A 25,243-nucleotide genomic window follows, 5' to 3' on the forward strand; every position below is an offset into this window, starting at 1 on the left:
GCGTAAAATCTCACGTTTGCAAATAATGACAAGCCGAACCACAATAAGGAACACGGAGGGGAAGAAAGAGGGCACGTTTTAAACAGATGCCTAGCAATAAATAACAGGCTCATGCCCCCCCAGCTGAGAGTGAACATTTACATATTGAAGTGCCCCACAGGGCAGGAGCGTGTCTGCATTACGCACAGGAAAGACAGAGGCAGCAATTGTTCCTGCAATACGCATCGCTTTATTTGGGTAACTTTTTGAATGAAATGTAAATGTGGAGGCACACCTGCGGCGCGTGCAGAGGGTGTGTATATAATCCCCGGAGGAGCTCACTCTGCTACCTGCGCCCTGGCCGGTGCACAGTGAGCGGAGATGCAGTCAGTTGCAGCCAAATTCCCGCTCATCCACAGGACACCCTTTTCTGTGGAGGACATTTTGAACCCCACAAAGTTTACAAGAAGAATCATCTGTGTGGAGGATGCAACGACAACAGGTGAGAAACTCTTTGAAAGCTTCATGAATATGAGATAGTAGATGACTGTATGTGTTTATAAATCCATTCATTGATTTAATCATTTGTTTTTCCTTTTAGGAGCTTCTTCTCTCAGAGATGAACCCAGAGAGCGGCAGCATCATCCGGCAGGTGCGAGCTGCGGCCCGGAGGAGGAGGCTCCGTGTCCGGGGAATCTTCATCGGTCGAAGGCTAAAAGCCGACGGATCCGCACCGCTTTCAGCTTTGAGCAGCTGCAGATCCTGGAGCACAGCTTCCAGAGGTGCCACTACCTGTCGGTGCTGGAGAGGCACAGCATCGCCTCGGCCCTGCGCCTCTCCGAGACTCAGGTCAAGATCTGGTTTCAGAATCGACGCACTAAGTGGAAGAAGGAGCGGCTGCACTGGAAGGAGGCCGAGGAGGAACACGGCTCCACATCCTCCTTCTCCTCACGTCCTGCCGTCTGCTCATCTCTGACCTACAGCCCGCTTTACTGCCAGCAGCGCGAGCCACTCCAGCTGTTTGCGCCTCTGCCGCTGGTGCCTTATCATCATTATTACACATGATGCGTAAATCTGCAGTGACTGAGCGCATAATGGACCCACATGGAGCTCACCAGAGAAGGTTTCTGACAAATATGGCACTATTTTCCTGATTCAAGAGAGCTGATAGAATGCCAAACAGGACTGAGTTTAAAACGTAAAATATTTTCTACTATGTAATTATGCTATAACTTATTTTGATAAACTTTTTTATTGAAGTTGTTCCCGTTTGTTCATTGTTTCTTAAAATGAATTAACTCATTGATTCTCATACAGTGTCCGGAGAGAGTCAAAGATAAAGTTATCTTTTTAAAGCTAAATCATTTGCGGTAAAAAAAAAAAAAAAATACAATCCTTGTGCATAAATCTGAATTAAATACATTTTATTTATATATTCTTAAACTGTGATTTTTCATGCAGTTAGGCTGATCATGATGTATTACAGTATGATGTCAAACTGTGACCCTGGGCTACTAATATACTAATAATATTGCTAATACTAATATACTAATAATATTGCTAATACTAATATACTAATAATATTGCTAATACTAATATACTAATACTAATAGTTATACTAAAAGCAGTGGTCAAGGCATAGTGTCCAGATAATGATGTGGGCTTCGTAGACAATTGGCGGACTTTCTGAGGAAGACCTGGTCTGATTAGGAGTGACGGCATCCATCCTACTTTGGCTGGAGCAGATCTCATATCCAATAATATTACAAAGTCTATTAGTGGACCTAATCCATGACAACCCAGAGTTGAGACCAGGACAAAGAGTTGCAGTCTTACACACTTCTCTGTGCTTCTTTCCGGGCAGTCACCCACTCAAATCCCCATAGTGACTGTGTCTGCGCCACGACCACTGAAACTAGTCAAGTCTATGGTTAACAGAAGAGGAGTTATACATGAAAACATCATTAAAATACACACCACCGCTGCAAAAGTGCAACTAAATCGAAAAATTAAATGTGGGCTCTTAAACATCAGATCTTTATCAACGAAAGCTGGATTGGTAAATGATTTAATATCAGATAATAAGATTGATTTATTTTGTCTCACTGAAACCTGAGACATGAAGAATATGTCTAAATGAATCTACTCCACCTGGTCATATTAATACTCACATTCCTCGAGGTACTGGCCGAGGAGGTGGAGTTGGGGCCATATTTGACTCAAACCTCTTGATCAATCCTAAGCCTAAACTAAAATATAACTCTTTTGAAAGCCTTGTTCTTACGCTCTCAAACCCAACATGGAAACAATAAAGCCAGTTTTATTTGTTACTGTGTACCGCCCTCCTGGTCCGTATTCTGAAGTTCTGTCTGAACTCTCAGAATCTTTATCAAGTTTAGTCCTTAAAACAGATAAAGTGATTATTGTAGGTGACTTTAATATCCATGTGGATGTTGATAGTGACAGCCTTAATAATGCATTTATCTCAATATTAGATTCAATTGGGTTCAGTCAGAATGTACATGAACCAACTCACTGTTTAAACCACACTCTGGACCTTGTTCTGGGATATGGTGTTGAAATTGAAAGTTTATCAGTGTGTCCACATAATCCTCTTTTATCAGAACATTTTAATAACTTCTGAAGTCCTGTTACTGGACTACAAGCCAGCAGGCAGAACATCCTATGCTCGATGTTTATCTGAAAGTGCTGTGACTGAATATAAGGAAGTGATTCCATCAGCACTTGATTCAACACCAGGACTCAATATCAATATAACAGAGGACTCCAATGCTAACTTTAGTCCCTCCCAAATTAATCATCTTGTTGATAGCGCTGCAGCCTCACTGCGAATAACACTCGACTCTGTCGCTCCTCTAAAGAAGAAGATCATAAAACAGAGAAAGCTCCGGATTAATTTACAAATCCGCAAACTAAAACAAAAGTGGAGAAATCTTGAAAGTAAATGGCGTTCCACTAAACTGGAAGAATCTCGTTTAGTCTGGTTAGATCATCTTAAAACGTATAAGAAGGCTCTCCGTAATGCAGAGCAGCTTATTACTCTTCATTAACAGAAGAACATAAGAACAACCCCAGGTTTCTGTTCAGCACTGAGGCTGACAGAGAGCCACAGCTCTACAGAGCCTTCTGTTCCTATATCTCTCAGTAGTGACGACTTCATGAGCTTCTTTAACCATAACATTATAATTATTAGAGACTAAATTAATCTCCTCCTGACCTCAATCAGTAACGACTTAACTTCAACCTCCAGAACCTTAAAAACATCTGTAACTCCTGAAATATATCTAGACTGTTTTACTCCAATCAACCTTAACCAACTAACTTCAACAATCTCATCGTCTAAGCCATCAACCTGTCTTTTAGAGCCGATTCCAACTAAACTGTTTAAAGAAGTTTTACCCTTAATTAACACTTCGTTATTAAATATGATCAACCTGTCTCTATTATCTGGCTACGTACCACAATCCTTTAAAGTAGCTGTAATAAAACCACTTCTTAAAAAGCCTAGTCTTGATCCAGAGGTTTTAGCCAACTATAGGGCGATATCTAACCTTCCCTTTCTCGCTAAGATCCTCGAGAAAGCAGTCGCAAAACAGTTGTGTGACTTTTTACATAATAATAGTTTATTTGAGGTTTTTCAATCTGGATTTAGAGTTCATCATAGCACAGAGACGGCACTGGTGAAAGTTACCAATGACCTTCTATTGGCATCAGACAAAGGACTTGTCTCTGTTCCTGTCTTGTTAGACCTCAGTGCTGCTTTCCACACTGTTGATCAGGACATTCTACTACAGAGACTGGAACATTGTGTTGGCATAAAAGGAACCGCACTAAGCTGGTTCAAGTCCTATTTATCTGAGCGATCTCAATTTGTACTGTGTTAACGATAAATCCTCCATGACAGCCAAAGTCAGTCTTGGAGTTCCACAGGGTTCTGTACTTGGACCGATTCTATTCACCTTATATATGCTTCCTTTGGGCAATATTATAAGGAACCACTCTATAAACTTTCATTGTTATGCGGATGATACTCAATTATATCTATCAGTTAAACCAGATGAAACCAATCAATTGGCTAAACTTCAAGCATGCCTTAAGGACATAAAAACTTGGATGTTCTGCAACTTCTTGATGTTAAACACAGACAAAACTGAAGTTATTATACTTGGCCCTAAACGCCTCCGAAACGCATTTTCTAATGACATAGAAGCTCTGGATGGCATTAACTTGGCCTCCAGCACCACTGTAAGGAATCTTGGCGTCATCTTTGATCAAGATCTGTCGTTTAACTCCCACATAAAACACATCTCAAGGACTGCCTTCTTTCATCTACGTAACATTGCAAAAATAACATCCTGTCTCAAAATGATGCAGAAAAACTAGTCCATGCATTTGTTACTTCAAGGCTGGATTACTGCAACACATTGTTATCAGGTTGTCCCAAAAAGTCGCTTAAGACTCTTCAGTTGATCCAAAATGCAGCGGCACGTGTATTGACTAGAACAAGGAAACGGGATCATATTACTTCTGTATTAGCTGCTCTGCACTGGCTCCCGGTAAAATACAGAATAGAATTCAAAATCCTTCTCCTGATTTACAAATCAATTAAAGGTCAGGCTCCAGCATATCTTAAAGATCTCATAGTACCTTATAAACCAACTAGAGCATTACGCTCCCAGACTGCAGGGTTACTTGTGGTTCCTAGAGTCTCTAAGAGTACAATGGGAGCCAGAGCCTTCAGCTATCAAGCTCCTCTCCAGTGGAACCAGCTTCCAGTTTGTGTTCGGGAGGCAGACACCCTCTCCACATTTAAGAGTAGGCTAAAGACTTTCCTTTTTGATAAAGCTTATAGTTAGGGCTGGCTCAGGTTTGCCCTGGATCAGCCCCTAGTTATGCTGCTATAGGCTTAGACTGCCGGGGGACACCTCCCTGCTCTCTTCCTTCTCTTCCTCTCTCCTCCCCTCCCTCTCTTCTTCTCCCTCTCTCTTCCTCTCTCCTCCCCTCCCTATCTGTATGCATTTATGTAAATGTATGTTACTAACTCATCATCCGGGGCATCATCCCCGGAGTTTCTGTGTCTCATGTGGCAGGTTGCCACTGATAAAGTTTACGTCAGGATCATGAATCGTGGCTGCGCCTGCTGCCCTGGTCCTGCTGGACACCGGGAAGCCTTTTTGACATTTTCCTGGATTCATCCAAACTTTCTCTTTTTCAACACAACATCATTTTCTGTCAAATGTTGTATTTGTACTATGTTGTTTATCCTGTACACACGACATTGCATCACCTTAACATAGTCAAGTACAACAGAGTTATATTAATATTTACGAAACATTTAGATGTAAATAGCAGGCATTCCCAGCAGTACAATGTGCAGTGCCTCTCGGAGACACTTTAAGCGACAGGCGCCCGCACTGTTGCTTCTGAAGGCCTCAGGGCAGATCTCTTGGACCCTGGCAACACATCATGGCTGAAATATGATTGGATAAAAGCTCTAACATAAAGGCCAGCCCTCCAAATCTCCATCTGAGGCTGGAAGCAGCGCAACCCAGAGGAAAGCTATGAAATGAAGAGAATAGACTATGGGGAATAATTTAAGACATATTTGTGGAAAGAATATATAAAAATTACATTTATATTCTGATGATGTTTAGGCCAGCAGAGAAGGCCTTGCTGGCCCTGACGGCCCACCACTGGTCATTTGGTACCAGGCCGCACAAAAAGATTGAATAAAATGTATTATTATTATTTATATTATTTATTATAACAACAAAGGCTCAAACACAGGACAACTAATACAGCTGAACGATTAACTCAGGCATCCTTTGAGATCGCATGGATTTTGGCTCGAGCAAAGAACCTTCTCAGACTCAAAGATTGTGAAACTGCTTTGTGGCTTCAGCAGAAATATTGTTTGCAGAGTTTGACAACATCATCCCAGTATTAAGGTAATCCTGCTTGTATTGAATGCATTGGTTGGCTGCATTGCATGTTGTATGTTCTGGCTGGAGGACAGATTAATAAACAAACGTGCTTTTTATGACTGGATGTAGCTTTTCATACTTTGCAGTAAAAGTGGCTCTCCTGTTGACTTTGTCCTCTCAATGTGGCTCTCACGTAAACATAGTGAAGACCACTGCGCTACAGGATGGTGATGGGGAAAGTGACTCTGGAAAGGGAAAACAAGTTATTAAACACACTGCCAAAGGATGGGAATTGTTTATTGATAAGTGTCAAAAAAGAAGAAACTTATGTTGTAAACAAGCCAAGAAGCTAATGGAAAAGGGTCATTGGTGACTTTACCACTGCCTGAACATGAACTTGTAAAGCAAAATGAGCGGTTTCTACAAAGAATGGAAAGTTTTGATGGTTTTGTACAAGAGGTGAATGTTTGGTTATCTGATGTTGGACAGCAAATGACACCCTCTATTGCTGAAAGTGCCATACAGAGTGCTGTCAACTCAGACGATATTGGACCTGATGACAGTGTTTCAAATGCTTCAAAACTCAAAGCAGAAATCCAGCTCTTCACATGCATCATCGTCAACATCCTCTGCTCGCATTAAAGCTCAGGCTGAAAAGGCTGCACTAATGGAACGAGTTGGCGCCCTGCGGGAAAAGCAGGATCTTGAGGCACAAGAAGAAGAACTGGAAAGAGGAAAGGAACAACTGGAACTGGAGACTGAACTGGCAGCAGCAAATGCTAAAATCAATGTGCTTGAGGCCATGGGATCCAGAAGCAGCTCTAGAGTGTCTGATGGGATGAACTCTTATTTTGGAAAATCCACTGCTCAAAAAGAAACATCAGTTCAAATAAATTCAGATGCAAATGAACATAAAGTGCAACAAAAGAAGGATGTGTTAATGAAGACTGATTCATCATCCCAGCAACAGGTTGTAGGATCAAAAGAAACCACATATGCACCCTCTGTTAAAGCTCATCATGTGACCCATCTAACCAAATACTCTCTTCAAAAACTAAATGTGCACGCTCATATGCATAAAGGTGGGCAGGAGCATGTTCATACCACACACCCTGTACTGCATGATGGTAACCAAGTTGACATCTGTGACCTAATTCAGAGGCAAAATGACATCACTGCTCTTCTTCTGGTGCAACAAAATCTACTTCACCACCAAGAGACATCCCTGTTTATGACGGTGATCCTTTGCAGTTTGAAGTTTTCATACGGGCATTCGAGAGAGGAGTGGAAAGAAAGACTGATGATGAGTGACTGCTTGCATTTCCTGGAGCAATTCACAATTCTTCCCCCCCCCCCTCTCTCCTCTCTACTCCTTGTTTTATTCTTTCTAACACCTGCAACTGTGGGAACTCTCCACAGCTCCCTTCTCTACTCCCTTTCTTTGTGGGCCTACTGTGGCAATCTTCCCCCCTCCTTCTCCTTTCTGTCTTTAAAATACATGAACTCTCTCTCTTCATGGTTCTTCCTCACGCAGACTGCTGCTCTCTGTAGGATTGATGATCCTTCTGTACAGAATAAATACTCAAAAGACAAGTTAGCTTCTCAAGAATCGTCATTTCAGTAATATAGACTTCACTGGTCATTTGTTTAAGGACTTGATTAAAGGTTTCCAGGACAACATGTTTAAAGTGAAGTGCAGCAGCGCCTCCTGTAGGTTAAAGGAGGAACTCCTCTTTGGTAATAAAGTGCTTATCCCATGTATAACTTTAAACATTTAAAAGCACAGAAATGAACAGATCTTTTGTAAAAGAGTAGAAATAAATGAGGAGAACATGAATGATGTTTTTAATCCTTCAATTCTAATAGAAAAACCTTCAAATACACACATGTTGAGACATGTACTCAACATAAACAGAGAAACAAGAAGAAGAATACAAATAAATGCATAACAACAATAAGAAATATGAAATAGAGCTGGAATAAATCAACTTCAGTAATATGTCATTATAATGAGAAACACTTACGTTCTTCTTCTTTAAAGAGTTCTCCATGAAGTTAGAAAGTTATTAGTTTTAGTGTTTAAAAGTTATAGTTTAATATATTCTTTAAATTCACAAACATCGGGTGAAACTTCTATTATAATATAATAATATATTATAATATAATTGTATCTAAGACTTCAGAGATGTGTTGGATTTGTACAGTGTTGACAATCTGGCGACTTTATAAATCTTTTGGCGATTGTTATTGTCAAAAGCGACTCGTGACAAATGTAGTGAGGTTTTATTTTGAGAAGCGATGGCCTGTTTCAATGGAACAAATACAAAACAAGAATCAACAGAAGAAAGTTCATCTGTAGTTCTAAACACATTCAGGGTGTTTTTTACACACTTTCTGTCTCAACGTTATTCCTCCTGCAGCGTCCATCACAACTACATGCACATGGTCAATTATGCAAATGAGGCGATGACGTCATTTAGTGACTTCTAGGACAGCCAATAGATACTCTCCTTACTGAGGAGTTGGCAACACTGTAGCTGAGCTAACGTGAGGAGTTTGGTACTATAGCGAGTTTATTCAGATGTAGGATGAACGAAGGTGACCAGGTCAAGAAGCAGAACGTGAAGGACAAGTGTGTGTGCCTTATCTGCGGGACCAGTGTGTCCGCTGGCTAAAGAAGCAACGTGGTAACTTTGCTTCCTGCTGCACGCGACGGACTGAAAAGGTGAACCAGCTACAAGCAACACTTAAAACAGCTGTTTATTCACCCGACCAGAACAAGAGTGATGAACATTTAAATGAGTCTGTTAGAGGGAACCTAAGTGTGCACACTCCAGCATACACCTCTGTGGTGGAGTCCATGCAGTGCAGTCATCTCACTAACTTACTAAAGAGTGAACGCACTTATTGTACATGTGCCATAAGATGCTTGTATTGATGAAGGTGATGTATTTACTGTGTGGCCATAATAAGAATAATATGTGAACAAAGTGTCGTTTTCTTGGACCTTGATGTGAAGTTAAGATTGTTGATGAGCTTTGGGTATTTTAATTTCACACGTGTACACAAAGTACTTTAATTCACCTGATGAGTGCTCTGTGAGTAAATGTAAGCGATGTGATGCAAGTCGCTCTCAGATGAAGAAGAGTTGGAGACCCCTGGTACAGAGCAACAGGCCCTGTACCCCCAGATGGTTGGGTGCCATAAAGTATACGAGCCCAATAACCTGCGACTGAGCCCTGGTCCTCTGCCCCCCACTGAGAGAGAGAGACTTGAAACACCTCCTGATAACACTCGCTGTGCCCGGCTGGGACGCGTGGGAAACTCCTGAGACAAACACATCTACAATGTGTGCATATAAAAACACAAGGAAAGCACATTATGAAGTTACAAACCATAACAAAGGAACATCTTAACACAATGTTCTCATAATGCATAAAACTTACAAACTAAATGATAAAAGATACAAATAAAATCCCTTCTATTCCTTTTCTCTTGATGACATCATCAGGAGTCGTCTCCTCTGAGAACTAAATGTTCTCTTCAAATCACAAAGTACTTCCACTAATACGCAGTTTAATGTAGAAATGAAGAATAATGTTTAAGATGAGACGATGAGTATCAAAAACAAGAAGTCTGATGAAGTTTAAACAAGTACAAGTGTATATCAGAACTCCAGCAAGAGAACTTATGAAAGGTGAACAGGTTGATGCACTTTGTTCAAGCTTACAAGTTCATTACACCACAAGGCATTTAGCAACATTACCAAATCTCTAGACATGAACTGCTCCATCTTCCACTCGTCTCTCCAGCAGGAGGACCAGTTGATCTGAGCTAATACAAGCTGAGCCTGCAGGTCGGTCCCAGGCAAACAATTACCAATAACTACATTTGATTCTGTGGTGAAGCTCCATAAATATACTTCACACTGTGCAGCTGCTCCTCTTTCACCTTGCTGTCTTCCTCGGGCAGGTTTGTTCACACATCCAGTTTGATGGAGTCCTCTGAAGGACAACAAGAGAAAGAACTCAATGAAAACTTGAATGAAGCTGAGAAACATTAGCAGACAACATTCTGGAATATTTTATAAATAGAATATATATTTTATATATCAAACAGAAACACAATTGAAAGTAGTTTGTGTACGATGAGGGCATCTCATTTTAAGATCAGATGTTCATGTAATATCTGGATGAATGGAGGATATGCTGCAATACTCACATGTTGTGTGTTACTCAGCTGTGATCCACTCGTCATCGATCCTGTAGGAACACAATCCCAAAAGTTATGTCTCAGGTTTAAATAACAGTTTGTTGTTAGAGTCAGCCCGCTTCAGAGTCCTGACACGAGCCGACTGATGGAACGCTTTACATGGCATCATATCTTCTGTGCAAACACTACAACTGACTGCAGACAGCTCTGAGCCTGCATTACAGGAAGTAACTCGTCTTTAGTCTGGATCCAAAAACCAAACACACTACCTGTCTCACTCTTCTGTGAAATCACAAGTTCCAAAGTTACAACTTGTAACATGTTGCTTGGCTTTGCATTGTCAGCTTGTGTTTTATTGTTAGTGGAAGAATGAAAGAAAAGAAACACCAGATGAAAGAACAGGAGAACCTGCAGGCAATGAGTGAAATCACTGATTAGTTCTGCTAAGCTAGGCTACAAGTGGAAGGTAGAACTGGGGGATTCCCCAACGTGAGTAACACATTAACCCCCCTGTTAGTACAATATTGCTGAACCAGCAGAGACTGAGTCGGACCCTGACTGACCTGAGAGCCTCCAGTCTGCAGTCTGGACTCTCCAGAAGGTCACGCAGCAGCTTCACTGATGAATCCTGCAGCTCGGTGTCCCTCAGGTACAGCTCTCTCAGATGGGAGGGGTTGGACTTCAGAGCTGAGACCAGAGAAGCCCAGCTGATCTCTGACAGACTGTAGCCCCCCAATCTGAATAAAGAAAACATGATGTGGATACAAATCCATTTATAATCCAATCAGATGTGTTCAGGTTTAAATGTGTGGCTCAACATTACTACGTCCTAATCCATGAATTGGAGTGACGCTGTCATTCTGTTATTGTGCTCATCATAACATCAGCTTCTACTTTATTATCTGTGGAAACACATTGAAATGAATGGAAACAAAGAATTCTTTGTGCTTGAGAAAGTAAACTTCATCAGTGTACACTAATATTAGTTCAGATGACCTTCTGTATACAGATGTGAGCGTTTACCACACGTGAACATAAATGTACTTTAATAACTAACAGTGGACATTTGCTACAGCTGCTTTAACAAACACTCGTCTTCTGTGACTGCACACTCAATTTAGTGCAAGAAAAGTCAAAATATGAACAAAAGGAAAGTTACGACTTTATGATGTAAATTATTTATGAACATAAATTATGTTCAATAATTCATTAAACATGTTGGATCTACAGTAGTACCAGAGAGTCAGTGAACTGACCTGAGAGTCTCCAGTCTGCAGTCTGGACTCTCCAGAAGGTCACACAGCAGCTTCACTGATGAATCCTGCAGCTCGGTGTTCCACAGGTCCAGCTCTCTCAGATGGGAGGGGTTGGACTTCAGAGCTGAGAACAGAGAAGCCCAGCTGATCTCTGACAGCCTGCAGCCCCCCAATCTGAATAAAGAAAACAGTGTTTACAAGGTTTAATAATCTGTTCAGAGCTGAAGAAGTTTAGAAAGTGGAAACTCCAAACATGATCAAACTGTGAGATACAAACAGTGAATATATCTGTTAGTGTTTGAGAGTTGAAAGAGATATTTATTCATTGTATTTATGTATTATTTATTATCATGAGTTAAAAACATGGAGGATATAACATGACATTCAGCAGTTTAAGAGCTTCAGACTGAACTCTGCAGTGTAGGATTGTTCTTGTTAGATTTAAATCTATAGCTCAACATTGATCCTCCAGTCAATGAACTAAACCACTGAAGAAGAAAACAGACTTTAGCATCAGGACACTCCGTGTGGATCAGTATAATATCAGCTTTATGTCTGCAGCTTAGTGTCAACACAACTTTCACATATTAACCTCAGAACAGAAGTAACAGATGCTGAACTGACCTGAGAGTCTCCAGTCTGCAGTCTGGACTCTCCAGAAGGTCACACAGCAGCTTCACTGATGAATCCTGCAGCTTGTCCCACAGCTCCAGCTCTCTCAGGAGGGGGGGGTTGGACTTCAGAGCTGAGACCAGAGAAGCCCAGCTGATCTCTGACAGCCTGTAGACCTTCAATCTGAATAAAGAAAACATGATGTAACTTTAGAAAACAATGTTGCTGCTTGAGTTAGTTCAAGGTGGAACATTGAATGTGTAAAGGTGTGTATTTTTGAAAAGCCTGAGATCAGACAGACGGTGTTACCACGGGAACAAGAGGAAGCTCCTCTGATAAATGTGTTTCATGTTCTTTACACAATTAGTGGAAAAGTGAAAGATTAAAGAATATTGTTGGAGAAAAACTGTCTTTAACCGATAGATTTCATCAAACTTAACAAACTGGGGTTTGTTTATGAAACGGGAAGACTCTGAAGAATGTGTAGCAAAGGGAGTAAACCAGCTGAAGGGCCACAGGGGCCCATTGTGGATCTCATGCTTTCAACATGTGGCTCTGATCCTTTCAAACATCTACAAGAATGGTGATGAACGTGGTTTCAGGAGGTCGTTAAGTACGGCACAGATACAGATACTAGGCATGATCTCCAGTGTTATTTATACTATTTTAATTCTGTTCTTTATATTATTTTAATTGACTTCACACTCATTTACATCAACACTGTGATTATTGTGCTGTAAATGCTCTGTCTCATCTTCTACTAAGTTTGATGTTTCTGCTGTGAAGCACTTTGGGCTGTAGTTCTTGTATGAAAGGTGCTCTACAAATAAAGCTTATTATTATTATTATTATTATTATTATTATTAAGGTTTAATAATCTGTTCAGAGCTGAAGAAGTTTAGAGGTCACTGTCAGCAATGATACAAATGTGTTGGTAATCAAAGCTCAAAGTCTCTGCAGCCTGTTTCTCTCTGTCATCAGATGTTTAACAACCTCCTTCATATCTCTCACACACCTCAGTACTGACATCTTCTTCACTGACTCATGGAGCACAATGTGAGTCTGTGGAAGCTCAACAACTGTCCCGTCAAACATTTACTTTCTCTACTTTACGTCATTCTCCACAATATTCAGACATTAGAAAAATAAAGAAGACAATAATAATAATTACAACGTCTTCACCTGTCTGCAAATTGTGCCAATTATATTTACTACACGAGCTACAGTCAGTGAACTGACCTCAGCGTCTCCAGTCTACAGTTTGGACTCTGCAGTCCAGCACACAGCGGCTTCACTTCTGAATCATCCAGTGATGTTATACTCAGCTGCAGCTCTCTCAGGTGGGAGGGGTTGGACTTCAGAGCTGAGGCCACGACTTCACAATCAGTCTCTGAGATGTAACATTCATAAAGTCTGTCAGGACACATATATTACAAAATGTGTTATTATGAAAGAGGAAACATTAATTTATTTCATGCATTTGATGACAAAACATTTGCTGTTAGACATTTTAATATCTTTATTGAGTTTAATATATGCATTGTCCCCCCCCCCCGGGATACTCGGGAGATGCCCACAGGATACTGAACCTCTATTAGAAAGATTGAGGCCTACATGAAAGGGGGAGAAGTTACAAATGGAATCCGGGGCGAGGACGGCAGCAAAGAGCACGATGGATTCATGAGCAGGTAATCTAAAGTGATTCTTACACACATCTGCAGTTTCCCAGTTATATTTCGATGTTCTTTAGTGTTGTTGGATTATAAACGGCGTAAGGAATTCTTTGTGTGTTGTAACTGCGTCTGAACTCCCCTGTCTCTGCTCTGGCATCTTCAGAACACGAGGCAGGACAAGCCGCTGTGACATCAGTGGTTCATCTGATCTCACTGTGTTTGACATGAAACAATAACTCTCATCACTTATCACCTGCAGACTTGTAATATGTGTTTAATGTTGCAGATGAAGGGAGAGAGTAGTGCTGCAGTTACATTGAGGCTTCCATAATGTCCACAGTGTGTCAGTGTGATCTGATCCTAGGTCTGTCTCTGCTAGCTACCTTCTGCTGTCACTGACTGTTGACAAACGCAACAGAGAGGAAACAAATCATTGAAAGTATCAGAGATGTACAGAAATAAATGTTAATATAAAGACTCAGGTATTACCTGTGTGTCTGATGTAATGATGAAGAAACTGCTAGAATGTAACAACAACTTCTCTGCATTCACTCAGAACTGTAAAATGTGATGAAACCTCGAGCACCTCTAAAGTCTTTAGTTTGACAAGGTCTGCATGTCGCCTCCATCCCCCAAAGGAATGTAATGAGAGGAAGAAACTGTCACGTGTAACAATTATTACAAATAAATAGAAATGTGTTCATGAACTTCACAGATAGAAGCTGAAAACACTTGTTTTGCTCTCACAGCGTTTGAAACAGCTCAAGAACATCTGAAACTAAATCATGAAGTAAAAAGTGGATATATTTATTCAATAAAATGAATTTTCTCGTGTATATTTGAAGAACTAAACTTCTAATCTACTCTGATTTATAAAGTTAATCACATCTGGACTTACACAGCCTTTCTGCAGTTCCTCACAGCTGGAATCAGTCTCCGTCGTCCCTCGTGTGACGTGTTGTACTTCTTCAGGTCCAACTCATCCAGAACCTCCTCTGACATCTGCAGCATGTGAGCCAGAGCTGAGCACTGGATCGCAGAGAGTTCCTTCTGTGATCTGTTCTCTGACTGCAGGAACTCTTGGATCTCCTGATGTACTGAGTGGTCCTTCATCTCTGTCAGACAGTGGAAGATGTTGATGCTTCTGTCAGCAGAGGTATCTTCACTCCTCATCTCCTTCAGGGTGTTGATGATTCTGTCAGCAGAGGTATAGTCACTCCTCATCCCCATCAGGGTGTTGATGGCTCTCCGGATCATTTGTAGACTGTTGTCTGTCTGACCCAGCAGGCCTCCTAAGAGTCTCTGGTTGGACTCCAGAGAGAGGCCGTGGAGAAAGCGGACAAACAGGTCCAGGTGGCCATTCTTACTTGTGAGGGATTTCTTCATGGCTTCAGACAAGAAGACATCCAGGGATGAGTTCTTCTTCCAGTGTTTCCCCAGGGTGTTCTTCTTCCAGTGATCCCCCAGGAAGCCCTTCAGTACCTCTGTGTTCCTCTTGCTGTAACAGTGGAACAGGTAGACTGCAGCCAGAAACTCCTGAATGCTCAGATGAACAAAGCAGTAGACTGTTTTCTGGAAGATCACACTCTCTCTTTTGAAGATCTCTGTACAAACTCCTGAGTACACCAAGGCCTCCGTGGCATCAAGACCACACTGCTCCAGGTCTTCTTGGTAGAACATGATGTTTCCTTTCTCCAGATGTTCAAACGCCAGCCTCCCCAGCTTCAGAAGAAGTTTCCCGTCAGCCTTCGTCAGCTCCCGTGGACTCGTCTCATGTCCCTCATCATACTTCTGCTTCTTCCTCTTGGTCTGAACCAGCAGGAAGTGTGAGTACATGTCAGTGAGGGTCTGGGGCAGCTCTCCTCTCTGGTCTGTAGTCAACATGTGGTCCAGAACTGTAGCAGTGATCCAGCAGAAGACGGGGATCAGACACATGATGTGGAGGCTCCTGGATGTCTTGATGTGAGAGATGATTCTGCCGGACCGTTCTTCATCACTGAATCTCCTCCTGAAGTACTCCTCCTTCTGGACGTCAGTGAAGCCTCGTACTTCTGTTACCCTGTCCACACGTGCAGGAGGGATCTGATTGGTTGCTGCAGGTCGGGAAGTTATCCAGACGAGAGCCGAGGGAAGCAGATTCCCGCTGATGAGGTTTGTCAACAGCACGTTGACTGATGACTGCTGTGTGACATCAGACACAACCTCATTGTTGTGGAAATCCAGTGAAGGTCTGCTTTCATCCAGGCCGTCAAAGATGAACAAAACGCTACAGACAGCGAGCGTCTCTGCTGTGACCTTCTGTAAGGTTGGATGGAAAACATGGAGCAGCCTGAGAAGACTGTACTGCTCAGCTTTGATCAAGTTCAGCTCCCTGAAGGAAAGCGGAATCACCAGACTGACATCTTGGTTTTCCAAACCCTCTGCCCAGTCCAGAGTGAACTTCTGCACTGAGAAGGTTTTTCCAACGCCAGCGACGCCGACCGTCAGAGCGACTCTGATGTGTACCTGTTGGTCAGGTGAGGCTTTAAAGATGTCGTGGCACTTGATTGGAGCGTCACGGAGGATCTTTTTCTTGGAAGCTGTCTCAAGCTGCTTCACCTCATGTTGAGTATTAACCTCTTCACTCAGTCCCTCTGTGATGTAGAGCTCAGTGTAGATCCTGTTGAGGAGGGTTTTACTCACTGTTTCTTCACTTCCTTCAGTCACACGTTCACATCTCCTCTTCAGACTGATCCTATGTTCATCTAAAACCTCCTGCAGACCTCTATCTGCTGAAAGAGAAGACACATGTGAGATTAATAAATATATATAACAGATCATAATGTGCTGTACAAACAAATGAAGCAGGAAGAATCCTGTTTTCAGACATGAAGACAGCAGCAGACAGATGTACAGTCTTACTGTGTGCACAGCTGGTCTGACTGGCTGTCTGCAGTCTTGTTCTGGATCTGTTTCCACACTGGGGACAGGGGGAGTCTCCTGATGAAGCAGGCTGGTCCCAGTATGAGGCGATGCACTGTCTGCAGAACCAGTGTCCACAGCTGGTAGAGACTGGATCCTTCAGGACGTCCTGACACAAAGCACAGCTGGACCGCTGCTCCTCCACAGAAACAGGAGTTTTGCTCTTCTTTCTGTGGAGATGAACACGTTCTTTATAACAGGGGTTCCAAAAGTGGGGGTCGCAAGATGATTTTCAGAATCCTCTCGATGTGACCCCTGAGGTGATGACGACAGATTAACGACAGTATCACTTGCAGGTGACAGGTCACTTTACAGCGCCACAGTAAACATCACAGACGTCACACACACACACATGTCAGTGTGCACCAGTAGATTTCTTCAGAACAGCCCAAATCAATACACCAGGCTTTAAGCCGAGGACATTATTTTTCAAAATGAAACGTTGGTTAATACCAACCAAAGACAAGGCAGAGAGGCCAGCGGAGAAGGCAGCAGAGAAAGGCCGTCGACTTCTGGCTCAAAAGGCATCATATGAGGTAGCATATTTAATTGCACAGCTGTGCAAAAAAGCCACACACAATCGGGGGAAACCCGAATAAAACCTGCTGCTATCGCTATGAGTCGGGCAATGCATGGGGATAAACAGGCGCGGGAGCTAGAAGCAGTGCCGCTGTCTGACGGGACCATATCCCGCCGCATCACGGACATGGCCCAGGACATAAAGTGTCAGCTGATTGACAGAGTGAAGAAAGGGAAATATGCTTTGCAGTTACATGAATCCACAGATGTATCAAACTCTGCCCAGCTGCTTGTTTTCGTCAGAAACAGTTTTGAGGGGAAACTTAACGAGGACATGCTGTTTTGCCCCCGCTGGAGGTTAAGTGCACAGGCGAGGACATTTTCACAAAATTTAACAAACTAAAAGAAGAGGGAGTGTCTTGGGATGAGTGCATCTGTGTGTGCACATACGGTGCTGCAGCAATGCTGGGGGGAAAGAAAGGACTAAAAGCAAGAGTCTTACAAGTGGCGCCCCACGTAAACTTTACGCACTGTATTATCCACAGAGAAGCTCTTGCGAGTAAAGCGCTCGACCCAGAGCTTAAAAGTGTTGTTGAGACTGCGATAAAAATGGTCAACTACATAAAATCACGTCCACTCAACACCAGTCTGTTCGCCACTCTCTGCAACGAACTGGGATCGGAGCATCAGGGCCTGCTGTTCCACATAGAAGTCAGGTGGCTATCCTGGGGAAGGGTTCTCAGCCGTCTGTATGAACTGTGGGACGAGGTGCGCTTATTTCTGATGGAGCATGGAGGAAATTCATGGAGGAAAGTGATCTGAGTGTTAACTCTGTGAAGAAGTCTATCACTACCCACCTTCAAGCCCTCCTGGAACACTTTAACAAGTGTTTCCCCGAGGAAACAGCTCCAGACAATATGACTGGATAAGATCACCATTCACTGTAACGACTGCAAGTCATCTGTCATCCGACATGGAGGACGCACTGGTTGAACTGTCAAGTGACCGCACTTTAAAGACAGCTTTTAATTCAAAGACGCTTGCTGAGTTCGGATTTCAGTCGAGAGAGAATATCCACAGCTATCCAAGGCCTGCAATGGACGTACTGACGCCGTTTGGCTCTACCTACCCGTGCAAAAAGACTTTCTCGGCACTGACATATATTAAAAATAAATACAGATCGCGTCTAAACGTGGAGGATGATCTCCGAGTGGCCGTCTCCAAAATTAAAGCCAGAGTGGACGTGCTGTGCTCCACACATAGTGCCCACCCATCTCATTAGGTGAGATTAACATCTGCTAACATGGAAATTAAAGTATTGTGTCAAAATGAAGTTTGCACATGACAGCAACAATGTTCACTCATAAGTTACATTCCTTTGACTGGCGTATTCTGCTTTTGTCTTATAGTTAATGTAATGTAAACTCATATCATGGTTGTCAGTTCTGTTCTTTTGTGTTGTCGTTATGCCGTGTTTGGATACGCCTCTTAGTGCATGCATCCTGTGCGCACGTTTTATTATGTTTCAGTCACCTCCGGGGATAGTGGGGGTCGCCAGTCTCTGGCACCGTTATTTTGGGGGTTGCGGGCTGAAAAGTTTGGGAACCCCTGCTTTATAACACATTAATCTCTACTGTGTTTCTTTACTGTACTTTACACACACACACACACACACACACACACACACACACACACACACACACACACACACACACACACACACACACACACACACACACACACACACACACAGTATAAAACATGTTTAAAAAGAAATGTAGTTAGATTAGTAGAATTGAGTTTTAGTTCCAGTAGAAGGACTTTGTTAAACTGAATCCACGTTTCCCTTTATTTATCTGAAGGAGAATCTTCTCATAAAGGAAACTTCATCCTTCAGTTCATCACAAACATCATCTGGAGATACATGTTTAACTGACAGGAAGAACTGAGACCAGAACCATGTTTACCTCTGAGATGTAGTGCAGTACAAGTATAAAGGAGATTTACTCAAGTGCAGTACTTCAGTAAAAGTACTTATTGATATTCTGATTGTGGATCCATTATTACTGTGTTTCTTTACTGTACTCTACTGTGTTTCTTTACTATACTGTGTTTCTTTACTGTACTCTACTGTGTTTCTTTACTATACTATACTGTGTTTCTTTACTATACTGTGTTTCTTTACTATACTCTACTGCGTTTCTTTACTATACTCTACTGTGTTTCTTTACTGTACTCTACTGTGTTTCTTTACTGTCCTCTACTGTGTTTCTTTACTGTACACTACTGCGTTTCTTTACTGTACTCTACTGTGTTTCTTTACTGTACTCTACTGTGTTTCTTTACTATACTCTACTGCGTTTCTTTACTATACTCTACTGTGTTTCTTTACTATACTCTACTGTGTTTCTTTACTGTACTCTACTGTGTTTCTTTACTATACTCTACTGTGTTTCTTTACTATACTCTACTGCGTTTCTTTACTATACTCTACTGTGTTTCTTTATTATACTCTACTGTGTTTCTTTACTATACTCTACTGTGTTTCTTTACTATACTCTACTGTGTTTCTTTACTGTACTCTACTGTGTTTCTTTACTGTACTCTACTGTGTTTCTTTACTGTACTCTACTGTGTTTCTTTACTATACTCTACTGTGTTTCTTTACTATACTCTACTGTGTTTCTTTACTATACTCTACTGTGTTTCTTTACTGTACTCTGTGTTTCTTTACTGTACTCTACTCTGTTTCTTTACTGTACTCTACTGTGTTTCTTTACTGTACTCTACTGTGTTTCTTTACTGTACTCTACTCTGTTTCTTTACTGTACTCTACTGTGTTTCTTGACTGTACTCTACTGTGTGTCTTTACTATACTCTACTGTGTTTCTTTACTATAGTCTACTGTGTTTCTTTACTGTACTCTACTGTGTTTCTTTACTATACTCTACTGTGTTTCTTTACTCTACTCTACTGTGTTTCTTTATTATACTCTACTGTGTTTCTTTACTATAGTCTACTGTGTTTCTTTACTGTACTCTACTGTGTTTCTTTACTATACTCTGTGTTTCTTTACTCTACTCTACTGTGTTTCTTTATTATACTCTACTGTGTTTCTTTACTATACTCTACTGTGTTTCTTTACTGTACTCTACTGTGTTTCTTTACTATACTCTACTGTGTTTCTTTACTGTACTCTACTGTGTTTCTTTACTATACTCTACTGTGTTTCTTTACTATACTCTACTGCGTTTCTTTACTATACTCTACTGTGTTTCTTTATTATACTCTACTGTGTTTCTTTACTATACTCTACTGTGTTTCTTTACTGTACTCTACTGTGTTTCTTTACTGTACTCTACTGTGTTTCTTTACTGTACACTACTGTGTTTCTTTACTGTACTCTACTGTGTTTCTTTACTATACTCTACTGTGTTTCTTTACTATACTCTACTGTGTTTCTTTACTATACTCTACTGTGTTTCTTTACTGTACTCTGTGTTTCTTTACTGTACTCTACTCTGTTTCTTTACTGTACTCTACTGTGTTTCTTTACTGTACTCTACTGTGTTTCTTTACTGTACTCTACTCTGTTTCTTTACTGTACTCTACTGTGTTTCTTGACTGTACTCTACTGTGTGTCTTTACTATACTCTACTGTGTTTCTTTACTATAGTCTACTGTGTTTCTTTACTGTACTCTACTGTGTTTCTTTACTATACTCTACTGTGTTTCTTTATTATACTCTACTGTGTTTCTTTACTATACTCTACTGTGTTTCTTTACTGTACTCTACTGTGTTTCTTTACTGTACTCTACTGTGTTTCTTTATTATACTCTACTGTGTTTCTTTACTGTACTCTACTGTGTGTCTTTACTATACTCTACTGTGTTTCTTTACTATAGTCTACTGTGTTTTTTTACTGTACTCTACTGTGTGTCTTTACTATACTCTACTGTGTTTCTTTACTATAGTCTACTGTGTTTCTTTACTATACTCTACCGTGTTTCTTTACTTTACTCTACTGTGTTTCTTTACTTTACTCTACTGTGTTTCTTTACTGTCCTCTACTGCGTTTCTTTACTGTACTCTACTGTGTTTCTTTACTGTACTCTACTGTGTTTCTTTACTATACTCTACTGTGTTTCTTTACTTTACTCTACTGTGTTTCTTTACTATACTCTACTGTGTTTCTTTACTGTCCTCTACTGTGTTTCTTTACTCGACTCTACTGTGTTTCTTTACTGTAATCTACTGTGTTTCTTTACTATACTCTACTGTGTTTCGTTACTGTACTCTACTGTGTTTCTTTACTTTACTCTACTGTGTTTCTTTACTATACTCTACTGTGTTTCTTTCTCGACTCTACTGTGTTTCTTTAGTGCACTCTACTGTGTTTCTTTACTGTACTCTACTGTGTTTCTTTACTGTACTCTACTGTGTTTCTTTACTGTACTCTACTGTGTTTCTTTACTCTACTCTACCTTGTTTCTTTACTATACTCTACTGTGTTTATTTACTCGACTCTACTGTGTTTCTTTACTGTAATCTACTCTGTTTCTTTACTGTACTCTACTGTGTTTCATTACTGTACTCTACTGTGTTTCTTTACTGTACTCTATTGTGTTTCTTTACTGTAATCTACTGTGTTTCTTTACTGTACACTACTGTGTTTCATTACTGTACTCTACTATGTTTCTTTACTGTACTCTACTGTGTTTCTTTACTGTCCTCTACTGTGTTTCTTTACTGTACTCTACAGTGTTTCTTTACTATACTCTACTGTGTTTCTTTACTGTCCTCTACCGTGTTTCTTTACTTTACTCTACTGTGTTTCTTTACTTTACTCTACTGTGTTTCTTTACTGTACTCTACTGTGTTTCTTTACTGTACTCTACTGTGTTTCTTTACTGTACTCTACTGTGTTTCTTTACTGTCCTCTACTGTGTTTCTTTACTGTACTCTACTGTGTTTCTTTACTGTACTCTCCTGTGTTTCTTTACTTAACTCTACTGAGTTTCTTTACTGTACTCTACTGTGTTTCTTTACTGTACTCTACTGTGTTTCTTTACTGTACTCTACTGTGTTTCTTTACTATACTCTACTGTGTTTCTTTACTTTACTCTACTGTGTTTCTTTACTATACTCTACTGTGTTTCTTTACTGTCCTCTACTGTGTTTCTTTACTCGACTCTACTGTGTTTCTTTACTGTAATCTACTGTGTTTCTTTACTATACTCTACTGTGTTTCGTTACTGTAATCTACTGTGTTTCTTTACTTTACTCTACTGTGTTTCTTTACTATACTCTACTGTGTTTCTTTCTCGACTCTACTGTGTTTCTTTAGTGCACTCTACTGTGTTTCTTTACTGTACTCTACTGTGTTTCTTTACTGTACTCTACTGTGTTTCTTTACTGTACTCTACTGTGTTTCTTTACTCTACTCTACTGTGTTTCTTTACTATACTCTACTGTGTTTCTTTACTGTACTCTACTGTGTTTCTTTACTCTACTCTACCTTGTTTCTTTACTATACTCTACTGTGTTTCTTTACTCGACTCTACTGTGTTTCTTTACTGTAATCTACTCTGTTTCTTTACTGTACTCTACTGTGTTTCATTACTGTACTCTACTGTGTTTCTTTACTGTACTCTATTGTGTTTCTTTACTGTAATCTACTGTGTTTCTTTACTGTACACTACTGTGTTTCATTACTGTACTCTACTGTGTTTCTTTACTATACTCTACTGTGTTTCTTTACTGTACTCTACTGTGTTTCTTTACTGTACTCTACTGTGTTTCATTACTGTACTCTACTGTGTTTCATTACTGTACTCTACTGTGTTTCTTTACTATACTCTACTGTGTTTCATTACTGTAATCTACTGTGTTTCTTTACTATACTCTACTGTGTTTCATTACTGTACTCTACTGTGTTTCATTACTGTACTCTACTGTGTTTCTTTACTATACTCTACCGTGTTTCTTTACTGTACTCTACTGTGTTTCTTTACTGTACTCTACCGTGTTTCTTTACTAATCTCTACTGTGTTTCTTTACTAATCTCTACTGTGTTTCTTTACTGTACTCTACTGTGTTTCTTTACTGTACTCTACTGTGTTTCTTTACTGTACTCTACTGTGTTTCTTTACTGTACTCTATTGTGTTTCTTTACTGTAATCTACTGTGTTTCTTTACTGTACACTACTGTGTTTCATTACTGTACTCTACTGTGTTTCATTACTGTACTCTACTGTGTTTCATTACTGTACTCTACTGTGTTTCTTTACTATACTCTACCGTGTTTCTTTACTGTACTCTACTGTGTTTCTTTACTGTACTCTACCGTGTTTCTTTACTAATCTCTACTGTGTTTCTTTACTAATCTCTACTGTGTTTCTTTACTGTACTCTACTGTGTTTCTTTACTGTACTCTACTGTGTTTCTTTACTGTACTCTACTGTGTTTCTTTACTGTACTCTACTGTGTTTCATTACTGTACTCTACTGTGTTTCTTTACTATACTCTACTGTGTTTCATTACTGTAATCTACTGTGTTTCTTTACTATACTCTACTGTGTTTCATTACTGTACTCTACTGTGTTTCTTTACTGTACTCTACTGTGTTTCTTTACTATACTCTACTGTGTTTCATTACTGTACTCTACTGTGTTTCTTTACTATACTCTACCGTGTTTCTTTACTAATCTCTACTGTGTTTCTTTACTGTACTCTACCGTGTTTCTTTACTGTACTCTACTGTGTTTCTTTACTAATCTCTACTGTGTTTCTTTACTGTACTCTACTGTGTTTCTTTACTGTACTCTACTGTGTTTCTTACTATACTCTACCGTGTTTCTTTACTGTACTCTACTGTGTTTCTTTACTGTACACTACTGTGTTTCATTACTGTACTCTACTGTGTTTCTTTACTGTAGTCTACTGTGTTTCTTTACTGTAATCTACTGTGTTTCTTTACTATACTGTGTTTCTTTACTGTAATCTACTGTGTTTCTTTACTGTACTCTACTGTGTTTCTTTACTATACTGTGTTTCTTTACTATACTCTGTGTTTCTTTACTGTAATCTACTGTGTTTCTTTACTATACTGTGTTTCTTACTATACTCTACTGTGTTTCTTTACTGTACTCTACTGTGTTTCTTTACTGTAATCTACTGTGTTTCTTTTACTGTACTCTACTGTGTTTCTTTACTGTACTCTACTGTGTTTCTTTACTATACTGTGTTTCTTTACTGTAATCTACTGTGTTTCTTTACTGTACTCTACTGTGTTTCTTTACTATACTCTACTGTGTTTCTTTACTGTAATCTACTGTGTTTCTTTACTATACTGTGTTTCTTTACTATACTCTACGTTGTTTCTTTACTGTACTCTACTGTGTTTCTTTACTATACTCTACTGTGTTTCTTTACTGTAGTCTACTGTGTTTCTTTACTGTACTCTACTGTGTTTCTTTACTGTAATCTACTGTGTTTCTTTACTGTACTCTACTGTGTTTCTTTACTGTACTCTACTGTGTTCTTTACTGTCCTCTACTGTGTTTCTTTATTATACTCTACTGCGTTTCTTTACTGTACTCTACTGCATTTCTTTACCTTACTGTACTCTACTGTGTTTCTTTACTGTACTCTACTGTGTTTCTTTACTGTACTCTATTGTGTTTCTTTACTGTAATCTACTGTGTTTCTTTACTGTACTCTACTGTGTTTCTTTACTGTACTCTACTGTGTTTCTTTACTGTACTCTACTGTGTTTCTTTACTGTACTCTACTGTGTTTCTTTATTATACTCTACTGCGTTTCTTTACTGTACTCTACTGCATTTCTTTACTGTACTCTACTGTGTTTCTTTATTATACTCTACTGTGTTTCTTTACTGTACTCTACTGTGTTTCTTTACTGTACTCTACTGTGTTTCTTTACTGTACTCTACTGTGTTTCTTTACTGTCCTCTACTGTGTTTCTTTATTATACTCTACTGCGTTTCTTTACTGTACTCTACTGCATTTCTTTACCTTACTGTACTCTACTGTGTTTCTTTACTGTACTCTACTGTGTTTCTTT

The 25,243-nt window shown here is 40.2% G+C and overlaps 2 protein-coding genes and 1 long non-coding RNA gene across 4 annotated transcripts; 1 reads left to right on the top strand and 2 right to left on the bottom strand.

The window, feature by feature from the left end:
- The first annotated feature begins 360 nt into the window (after positions 1-360).
- pnx (posterior neuron-specific homeobox) lies at positions 361-1,044 on the top strand. The gene is made up of 2 exons (XM_029444773.1): positions 361-481; positions 581-1,044. The coding sequence occupies exons 1-2, from the start codon at positions 361-363 to the stop codon at positions 1,042-1,044; spliced, it is 585 nt and encodes a 194-aa protein (XP_029300633.1).
- A 7,522-nt stretch (positions 1,045-8,566) lies between these two features.
- Positions 8,567-12,073, bottom strand: LOC115016761 (uncharacterized). Of its 2 annotated transcripts, XR_003833184.1 has the most exons (4): positions 12,017-12,073; positions 10,700-10,873; positions 10,146-10,186; positions 8,567-9,928 (listed from the first exon to the last, which is right to left on the bottom strand). It is a non-coding gene; the product is annotated as an uncharacterized LOC115016761 (long non-coding RNA). The 2 variants fall into 2 exon arrangements; XR_003833183.1 differs by lacking the exons at positions 10,700-10,873; positions 12,017-12,073 and having other exon boundaries at positions 10,146-10,639.
- Positions 12,074-12,123: 50 nt separating this feature from the next.
- On the bottom strand, positions 12,124-17,337 carry LOC115017046 (protein NLRC3-like; the record flags this gene model as incomplete). The annotated part of the gene is made up of 5 exons (XM_029445214.1): positions 17,318-17,337; positions 16,579-16,808; positions 14,576-16,448; positions 13,244-13,417; positions 12,124-12,187 (listed from the first exon to the last, which is right to left on the bottom strand). Coding segments are annotated over exons 1-5 (2,361 nt in total), but the record flags the coding sequence as incomplete, so codon positions are not given.
- Between the last annotated feature and the right edge of the window lie 7,906 nt (positions 17,338-25,243).

The sequence above is a fragment of the Cottoperca gobio genome, chromosome 12, assembly GCF_900634415.1.
Source record: "Cottoperca gobio chromosome 12, fCotGob3.1, whole genome shotgun sequence".
Lineage (NCBI taxonomy): Eukaryota > Metazoa > Chordata > Actinopteri > Perciformes > Bovichtidae > Cottoperca > Cottoperca gobio.